Source organism: Mustelus asterias, chromosome 8 (genome assembly GCF_964213995.1).
Source record: "Mustelus asterias chromosome 8, sMusAst1.hap1.1, whole genome shotgun sequence".
Classification (NCBI taxonomy): Eukaryota; Metazoa; Chordata; class Chondrichthyes; order Carcharhiniformes; family Triakidae; genus Mustelus; species Mustelus asterias.
In genome coordinates, this window is record NC_135808.1 from 135,566,411 (window position 1) to 135,577,009 (window position 10,599).

Consider the following 10,599-nt stretch of genomic DNA (forward strand, 5'->3'; position numbering starts at 1 on the left):
AACAGAGAGAGAGCAGACACACTGGTTTCAGGAACAGAGAGAGAGCAGACACACTGGTTTCAGCAACAGAGAGAGAGCAGACACACTGGTTTCAGGAACAAAGAGAGAGCAGACACACTGGTTTCAGTAACAGAGAGAGGGCAGACACACTGGTTTCAGAAACAGAGAGAGAGAGAGAGCAGACACACTGGTTTCAGCAACAGAGAGGGAGCAGACTCACTGGTTTCAGTGACAGAGGAAGACAGCAGACACACTGGTTTCAGCAACAGAGAGGGAGCAGACACACTGGTTTCAGCAACAGAGAGAGAGCAGACACACTGGTTTCAGTAACAGAGAGAGGGCAGACACACTGGTTTCAGAAACAGAGAGAGAGAGAGCAGACACACTGGTTTCAGCAACAGAGAGGGAGCAGACACACTGGTTTCAGAAACAGAGAGAGAGAGAGCAGACACACTGGTTTCAGGAACAAAGAGAGAGCAGACACACTGGTTTCAGCAACAGAGAGAGAGCACACACACTGGTTTCAGTGACAGAGGAAGAGAGCAGACACACTGGTTTCAGCAACAGAGAGAGAGCAGACACACTGGTTTCAGCAACAGAGAGAGCAGACACACTGGTTTCAGGAACAGAGAGAGAGAGCAGACACACTGGTTTCAGCAACAGAGAGAGAGAGAGCAGACACACTGGTTTCAGCAACAGAGAGAGAGCAGACACACTGGTTTCAGTAACAGAGAGAGAGAGAGAGAGAGCAGACACACTGGTTTCAGGAACAGAGGGAGAGCAGACACACTGGTTTCAGTGACAGAGAGAGAGAGAGAGCAGACACACTGGTTTCAGTAACAGAGAGAGAGCAGACACACTGGTTTCAGGAACAGAGAGAGAGCAGACACACTGGTTTCAGGAACAAAGAGAGAGCAGACACACTGGTTTCAGCAACAGAGAGAGAGCACACACACTGGATTCAGTGACAGAGGAAGAGAGCAGACACACTGGTTTCAGCAACAGAGAGAGAGCAGACACACTGGTTTCAGCAACAGAGAGAGCAGACACACTGGTTTCAGGAACAGAGAGAGAGAGCAGACACACTGGTTTCAGCAACAGAGAGAGAGAGAGCAGACACACTGGTTTCAGCAACAGAGAGAGAGCAGACACACTGGTTTCAGTAACAGAGAGAGAGAGAGCAGACACATTGGTTTCAGGAACAGAGGGAGAGCAGACACACTGGTTTCAGTGACAGAGAGAGAGAGAGAGCAGACACACTGGTTTCAGTAACAGAGAGAGAGAGAGCAGACACACTGGTTTCAGTGACAGAGAGAGAGCAGACACACTGGTTTCAGGAACAGAGGGAGAGAGCAGACACACTGGTTTCAGGAACAGAGAGAGAGCAGACACACTGGTTTCAGGAACAGAGAGAGAGCAGACACGCTGTTTTCAGTAACAGAGAGAGAGAGAGAGCAGACGCACTGGTTTCAGCAACAGAGAGAGAGAGAGCAGACACACTGGTTTCAGGAACAGAGAGCAGACACACTGGTTTCAGCAACAGAGAGAGAGAGAGCAGACACACTGGTTTCAGGAACAGAGAGCAGACACACTGGTTTCAGTAACAGAGAGAGAGAGAGCAGACACACTGGTTTCAGTAACAGAGAGAGAGAGAGCAGACACACTGGTTACAGTAACAGAGAGAGAGAGCAGACACACTGGTTTCAGCAACAGAGAGAGAGCAGACACACTGGTTTCAGCAACAGAGAGGGAGCAGACCCACTGGTTTCGGCAACAGAGAGAGAGCAGACACACTGGTTTCAGGAACAGAGAGAGAGAGAGAGAGCAGACACACTGGTTTCAGAAACAGAGAGAGAGAGAGAGCAGACACACTGGTTTCAGTAACAGAGAGAGAGCAGTCACACTGGTTTCAGCAACAGAGAGAGAGAGTGAGCAGACACACTGGTTTCAGCAACAGAGAGAGAGCAGACACACTGGTTTCAGTGACAGAGAGAGAGAGAGAGCAGACACACTGGTTTCAGCAACAGAGAGAGAGCAGACACACTGGTTTCAGCAACAGAGAGAGAGCAGACACACTGGTTTCAGGAACAGAGAGAGAGCAGATACACTGGTTTCAGCAACAGAGAGAGAGCAGACACACTGGTTTCAGGAACAAAGAGAGAGCAGACACACTGGTTTCAGTAACAGAGAGAGGGCAGACACACTGGTTTCAGAAACAGAGAGAGAGAGAGAGCAGACACACTGGTTTCAGCAACAGAGAGGGAGCAGACACACTGGTTTCAGTGACAGAGGAAGAGAGCAGACACACTGGTTTCAGCAACAGAGAGAGAGCAGACACACTGGTTTCAGCAACAGAGAGAGAGCAGACACACTGGTTTCAGTAACAGAGAGAGGGCAGACACACTGGTTTCAGAAACAGAGAGAGAGAGAGCAGACACACTGGTTTCAGCAACAGAGAGGGAGCAGACACACTGGTTTCAGAAACAGAGAGAGAGAGAGCAGACACACTGGTTTCAGGAACAAAGAGAGAGCAGACACACTGGTTTCAGCAACAGAGAGAGAGCACACACACTGGTTTCAGTGACAGAGGAAGAGAGCAGACACACTGGTTTCAGCAACAGAGAGAGAGCAGACACACTGGTTTCAGCAACAGAGAGAGCAGACACACTGGTTTCAGGAACAGAGAGAGAGAGCAGACACACTGGTTTCAGCAACAGAGAGAGAGAGAGCAGACACACTGGTTTCAGCAACAGAGAGAGAGCAGACACACTGGTTTCAGTAACAGAGAGAGAGAGAGCAGACACACTGGTTTCAGGAACAGAGGGAGAGCAGACACACTGGTTTCAGTGACAGAGAGAGAGAGAGAGCAGACACACTGGTTTCAGTAACAGAGAGAGAGCAGACACACTGGTTTCAGGAACAGAGAGAGAGCAGACACACTGGTTTCAGGAACAGAGAGAGAGCAGACACACTGGTTTCAGTAACAGAGAGAGAGAGAGAGCAGACACACTGGTTTCAGCAACAGAGAGAGAGAGAGCAGACACACTGGTTTCAGGAACAGAGAGCAGACACACTGGTTTCAGCAACAGAGAGAGAGAGAGCAGACACACTGGTTTCAGGAACAGAGAGCAGACACACTGGTTTCAGTAACAGAGAGAGAGCACACTGGTTTCAGTAACAGAGAGAGAGAGAGCAGACACACTGGTTTCAGTAACAGAGAGAGAGAGCAGACACACTGGTTTCAGCAACAGACAGAGAGAGAGCAGACACACTGGTTTCAGCAACAGTGAGGGAGCAGACACACTGGTTTCAGTGACAGAGAGAGAGCAGACACACTGGTTTCAGCAACAGAGAGAGAGAGAGCAGACACACTGGTTTCAGCAACAGAGAGAGAGAGCAGACACACTGGTTTCTGTATCCGAGAAATAGAGAGCCAGTGGTTACCATCGGTAGGAAGATCACTGGTGAGTTTTGGTATTAATGACTGAATAAACTAGCATTGAGTGACGTTGGGGAGAACATGGCAACCACCGACCGATATAAACAACCCTGTCGATTTCTAGATTCCACTGTGATGCCCCAGCCCTCTCTGTATAAAATCAAACCAGATTGAGAGTCAGATCTGGACACGTACAAATAAGACCCAGGGACTGTGAGCAGGAATGTGATTGTGAATCCCGGCCCCCAGATAAATCTCACTGTCCAGCCACTTGTGAACTGCTCGTTGTCACTGAGCTCCCATCTCTCTCCCAATTCACCCCACAGATGGTGACGTGCTCCAGAGGTCTGGATTCAATGGCATAACAGGAGATTCACATCGAGGTTGGGAGTGATATCTCATTCATGAATTCTCTGATCAATCGGTTTGTTCTGTTTCTCTTGTAACCGTTGCTTTGTGGGTGTCGCACCTCAAACCTTCTTCTTTAACCCTTACAGAGTCACGTGGAACAATGTCAACTCAAATCATTCCAAATTCTCTTTTGTGTAATTTCGTCAAGAATCCTGATTTTTGAATACAACTATTTTATTTACTTCATTTTAATTTTTTTTATTAGTGTCACAAGTAGGCTTACATTAATACCGCAATGAAGTTACTGTGAAAGTCCTCTAGTCGCCACACTCCGGCGCCTGTTCGGGTACACCGAGGGACAATTTAGGACGACCAATGCACCGAAACAGCACGTCTTTCAGACTGTGGGAGGAAACCGGAGCACCCGGAGAAAACCCATGCAGACACGGGGAGAACGTGCAGACTCCACACAGACTGAATCGAACCCAGGTCCCTCGAGCACAGCAGGGCTAACCACTGTGCCACCCCCGCACTGCCACTGTGCCACCCCCGCATTGCCACTGTGCCACCCCCGCACTGCCACCCCCGCACTGCCACCCCCGCATTGCCACTGTGCCACCCCCGCATTGCCACTGTGCCACCCCGCACTGCCACTGTGCCACCCCCGCACTGCCACCCCCGCACTGCCACTGTTTAACCCCCGCACTGCCACTGTGCCACCCCCGCACTGCCACTGTGCCACCCCCGCATTGCCACTGTGCCACCCCGCACTGCCACTGTGCCACCCCGCACTGCCACTGTGCCACCCCCGCACTGCCACCCCCGCACTGCCACTGTGCCACCCCCGCACTGCCACCCCCGCACTGCCACTGTTTAACCCCCGCACTGCCACTGTGCCACCCCCGCACTGCCACCCCCGCACTGCCACTGTGCCACCCCCGCACTGCCACTGTGCCGCCCAACATCTAATGTTGCAGCGTTCTGAAGGAGTGGTCTTTAAAGTGTTAAATATCATTTTTTTGTCAATAGGATGCAAGAAATACGGTTTTCCAAGTTTCAGATTACACACACTCATTCACACACATACACACACACCCACACACAGTCTCTCACACACTTTCTCACACTGACACACACACACGCACTCACTTCGTCACACACTCATACGCACACACATGCACTCACACTCATTCACACTCTCACAAACACACTCTCACACACTCTCTCACACGTACTCTCTCACACACACTCTCATATGCACACATATGCACACTCACACACATCCTCATTCACACACACACTCTCTCACACACACATTCACACACAGTCACACACATACACACATATACATAATTAAGAGATTTCAATACAGACACACACACAAACACACATACAGACGCTTAACACAGAAATCTATGCAACGACACACAGACAGACATAAATACAGAGATATACACACATACACACTCACATACACACACACTCAAACACACATACACACATATAGAAAATTAAGATATGCACATACAGCCACACACACAAACTCACATACAGACGCCTAATAGTGAAACCTATGCAACGACACACACACAGACATAAGTACAGAGATATACACACACACTCACACACTGAGATACACTAACACTGACACACACACTGACACAGACACATATTCACAAACTATGACACACACACAAGCACAATCTGACAGGCACACACACATACACAAACACACACATAGACACACATATAGAAACACTCTCTCACACAAACACACACTGAAACACACACATTCTCTCACACACACAGGTACACACTCTCTCGCACACACAGGTACACACTCTCACACACAGTCTGCAGAGAGTAGAGTTACTGCTCCCTCTGATAATGCGGAAATCTGATCCCATCTGCAGCCCGTATTAGCATCAATGAAGCCACTGCCACAACATCTGGAACATCTGCCCGGAGCTAACAAGTTCATGCAAATAGGCATTGCCTGGCTTCAGAAGCTCCCCTCCAAACAAAATTTATAAAACCACGTCAACTTCATGGAGGTTTTATTCAGCTTCAAGCAAAGTTGGAGGCAGCAGCAGTAAAAGGGAGAGACAGAGACAGAGGGAGAGATAGAGAGACAGAGACAGACAGACAGAGCCATTGAGAGAGACAGAGAGACAGGCACAGAGAGAGACAGAGAAAGAGACAGAGACACCAAGAGAGACAGAGACAGAGAGAGACAGAGGGAGAGATAGAGACAGAGATAGAGACAAAGACAGACAGACAGAGACACCGAGAGAGACAGAGACAGAGAGACAGAGGGAGAGAGACAGACACACAGAGAGACAGAGACACAGAGAGAGACATTGAGATAGAGACAGAGAGAGACAGAGAGAGAAACAGAGACAGAGGGAGAGAGAGTCAGTGAGACAGAGAGAGACAGAGGGAGAGAGACAGAGAGAGAGACACAGAGAGAGACAGAGAAAGAGACAGAGAGACAGAGACACAGAGAGAGAGACAGAGAGACAGAGACAGTGAGACAGAGAGAGTGAGAGAGACAGAGACAGAGACAGTCAGAAACACAGAGACAGACAGATAGAGAGAGAGAAATAGAGAGACAGAGAGAGACACACAGAGGCAAAGAGGCAGAGGGAGCTGTGTAAGATTCTTATGAACACACTGGGGGCTGACACTCACACAGAGAGTGGAAACGGGGGCGTTTTGATCGGGGGTCAAATACAGACATGCTGAACCTAGTGCACAGACCTCTGCTGCTGTGTGTGTCCATAAAAGCTGGTTTGGGTTTAACACAAGCTAACACTGTTGAAATATTGCCCTTGCTGTATTGTGTGGGACTGACTGGATTCCTCGCTCCAATATCCAATGTTTGGCTTTGAACACATTTCAGACAATGCCCCAGCAGCCGGGCTGCCTTCTAACTGAAGGGTACAACCAACACAAACTTATCCCCTACAGGCTGATGGCCGGAGAGGGTTAGACAACAGGCCGTTCGGCCCGACAGCTCCATACTAGCGCCTCTGCTCTACAAGGGTTTCTGCCATGGTTTGGTGCTATCTCCTGGCTGCTCACTGAAGTGTTTCCCAGGGCCAGCTGGAGTTTCCCTTCCTGCAGAGAGTGCTGTCTGAGCCACAATATCCCCAACCCCAGGGTCTGTCCCCAACAAAGTGCGGAAGTGTGGGGAGTTCCAATCTTCCAGGGAAGCAATCAAAGCAGCACCCCGACCCCCCTTAACCTCTCCCCCTTACCCTCTCCCCTCTCCCCCATTACCTTCTCCCCATTACCTTCTCCCCCCTTACCCTGTCTCCCCCCTCACCCTCTCCCCTCTCTCTGTCCCCAGACTCTGTGGCGGAGGCTGTTTCCAACATTTCAGTAACAGGCAACTCTGAAATCCCAGCAGTTGCCAGTGCAAACGGTTAAAATCCAGCCCATTAGCGCAGCAAGGACACAGCAAGATCCCGCAAGCCCCTCTCAGCAATGCTGGGTCTAACTCACCTTTTGGGCTTTGTGGAGGTGGATCCGCTCCTTGTCCTTTGAGCTCCTAAATACATTTGTATACATTGGTCCAGGAAGCGAAATCCGGAGCGAAAACAGAATCCGGCAGCAAGACTGATTCATCTGCGGAGTGAGAGGCGGCCCCCAATCCAGGCAGCTTCAACACTGTGCCCATGCTGCAGGCTGCAGCTCTGAGCTCAACACTGACTGCATACCTCCCCCAGACAGAAACAGAGACAGACACTCTGAGACAGACACTCTCCCTGTGAGACAGACACTCTCCCTCTGAGACACACACTCTCCCTCTGAGACACACACTCTCCCTCTCTGAGAGACACACTCCCTCTGAGACACACACACTCCCTCTGAGACACACACTCTCCCTCTCTGAGAGACACACTCCCTCTGAGACACACACACTCCCTCTGAGACACACACTCTCCCTCTCTGAGAGACACACTCCCTCTGAGACACACACACTCCCTCTGAGACACACACTCTCCCTCTGAGACACACACTCTCCCTCTGAGACAGACACTCTCCCTCTCTGAGAGACAGATACACTCTCCCTCTGAGACAGACACACTCCCTCTGAGAGACAGACACACTCTCCCTCTGAGAGACACACTCTCCCTCTGAGACACACACTCTCCCTCTGAGACACACACACTCCCTCTGAGACAGACACTCTCCCTCTGAGACACACACACTCCCTCTCTGAGAGACAGACACACTCTCCCTCTGAGACACACACACTCCCTCTGAGAGACACACACTCCCTCTGAGAGACACACTCCCTCTGAGAGACAGACACACTCCCTCTGAGAGACAGGCACACTCCCTCTGAGAGACAGGCACACTCCCTCTCTGAGGGACACACACACTCCCTCTCTGAGAGACACACACTCTCTCTCTCTGAGAGACAGATACACTCTCCCTCTGAGGGACACACACACTCCCTCTCTGAGAGACACACACTCTCCCTCTCTGAGAGACAGATACACTCTCCCTCTCTGAGAGACAGATGCACTCTCCCTCTGAGAGACACACACACTCCCTCTGAGAGACACACACACTCCCTCTGGGACAGACACACTCCCTCTGAGAGACACACACACTCCCTCTGAGAGACAGACACTCCCTCTGAGACAGACACACTCCCTCTGAGAGACAGACACACTCTCCCTCTGAGAGACACACACACTCCCTCTGAGAGACACACACACTCCCTCTGAGAGACAGACACACTCCCTCTCTGAGAGACAGACACACTCTCCCTCTGAGAGACACACACACTCCCTCTCTGAGAGACACACTCCCTCTGAGAGACAGACACACTCCCTCTCTGAGAGACAGACACACTCCCTCTGAGAGACAGACACACTCTCCCTCTGAGAGACACACACACTCCCTCTCTGAGAGACACACACACTCCCTCTGAGAGACACACACACTCCCTCTGAGAGACAGACACACTCCCTCTGAGACACACTCCCTCTGAGAGACAGACACACTCCCTCTGAGACACACACTCCCTCTGAGAGACACACACTCCCTCTGAGAGACGCACACACTCCCTCTGAGAGACACACACACTCTCTCTGAGACACACACCCTCTCTCTCACTTTCTCTCACTCAGAAAGACACACACACTCTCACACACACAGATAGAAACACACACTCAGATAGACACTCACTTTCTCACACACAGAGACACGCACTCTCTCCCACAGACAGGTAGACAGATTCTCTCACACACACACACAAATGTATCTCCTCCACAGACTCCCTCTCTCACACATACACACACACACACACAAAGGTATCTCAGACCCTCACACAGATAGTCTCTCTCTCTCACACACACACAGACTCTCTCACATATACAGAGACAGACTCACACACACGGACTCTCCCTCTCTCACAGATAGACTCTCCCTCTCACACACACAGACTCCGTCTCACACACACAGACAGAGACTCTCTCACACAGACAGACAGACTCTCTCTCTCAGGGTGAGTGTGAACTGTCTTTACTCCCGATGTGAAATGTGGAGGGCAGCTGCTGTAACATTGCAAACGTGGTTGTCAGGAGCCTTCCTCTGACTCCGTGTTCCCAAAATGCAGAATCAGCCTCTTCCAGTCGCTCCCCCCGCCCCCCCCCCCCCCACTCACCTCCCCAAAATCTACCCCCCTCCCCCCAGCAGCCAGGGAAAGGGGTTTCACCAGAATGTGTTACAATTCACGGTGTTAGATTTCAGCAATTGCCCAATGACATCACAGCTCTGAGCTGCTGCAATGTGGAAAGTTGTCTGACTTCCACTCAGAAAATAAAAACACAACAGCCTCCAGACTGGCAACGGAGAAATGTTTCTGATCATCAACATCAAAAAACATTTCAGTGGGAAGCTGGGATTGTTCTCCTTGGAGCAGAGAAGGTTCAGAGGAGGTTTAATGGAGAAGCTCAAAATCAGGAAGAGTTTTGATGGAGTGAATCAGGAGAAAGTGTTTGCAGTGACAGGAGGGTGGGTGACCAGAGGGACACAGATTGAAGAGAATCGGGAAAAGAACCAGAGGGGGAGATGAGTGAAAATAAAGTTCCGGGGGAGCTGTGATCTGAAAGGGAGCAGATTCAATAATAACTTTCAAAAGGGAATTCGACAGATAGTTAAGAAATAAAAATACAACATGTGGGAAAAGGGCTTTTTTATTTATAGAATATTTGTTTATTAGTGTCACAAGCAGGCTGACATTAACACTGCAATGAAGTTACTGTGAAAATCCTCTCGTCGCCACACTCCGGCGCCTGTTCGGGTACACTGAGGGAGATTTTAGCGTGGCCAATGCACCCTAACCAGCACGTCTTTCAGACTGTGAGAGGAAACCGGAGCACCTGGAGGAAACCCACGCAGACACGGGCAGAACGTGCAAACTCCACACAGACAGTGGCCCGAGCCGGGAATCGAACCCGGGTCCCTGGAGCTGTGAAGCAGCAGTGCTAACCACTGTGCCACCCATTGTGTGCCACCATAGGCAGGGGAGTGGAGTTGATTGTCAGTTTTCACACAGCAAGATCCCACAAACAGCACAGTGATAATGAGCAGATAATCTGGTTTTGTGGTGTTGACTGGGGGATAGATATTGAGCAAAGATAAGTGGAAAAGTGAATCGTGTGGAGGGCGTAGAAGGTCTGCAGAGAGATTTGGACAGGCTGAGTGAGTGGGCGAGGATCTGGCAGGTGGAGTATAACGTTAACAAATGCGAGGTTATTCACTTTGGAAGAAATAATAGCAAATTGGAT

At 50.3% G+C, this 10,599-nt stretch overlaps 1 protein-coding gene across 1 annotated transcript in view; it reads right to left on the reverse strand.

Moving 5' to 3' along the window:
• The window catches only part of col24a1 (collagen type XXIV alpha 1), a 445,996-nt gene extending 438,484 nt beyond the window's left edge, over positions 1-7,512 (reverse strand). Inside the window, exon 1 of the mRNA XM_078219024.1 lies at positions 7,298-7,512. Coding sequence (XP_078075150.1) covers positions 7,298-7,353 — 56 coding nt within the window. The 5' untranslated portion in view covers positions 7,354-7,512. The remainder of the gene's footprint in view (positions 1-7,297) is intronic.
• Between the last annotated feature and the right edge of the window lie 3,087 nt (positions 7,513-10,599).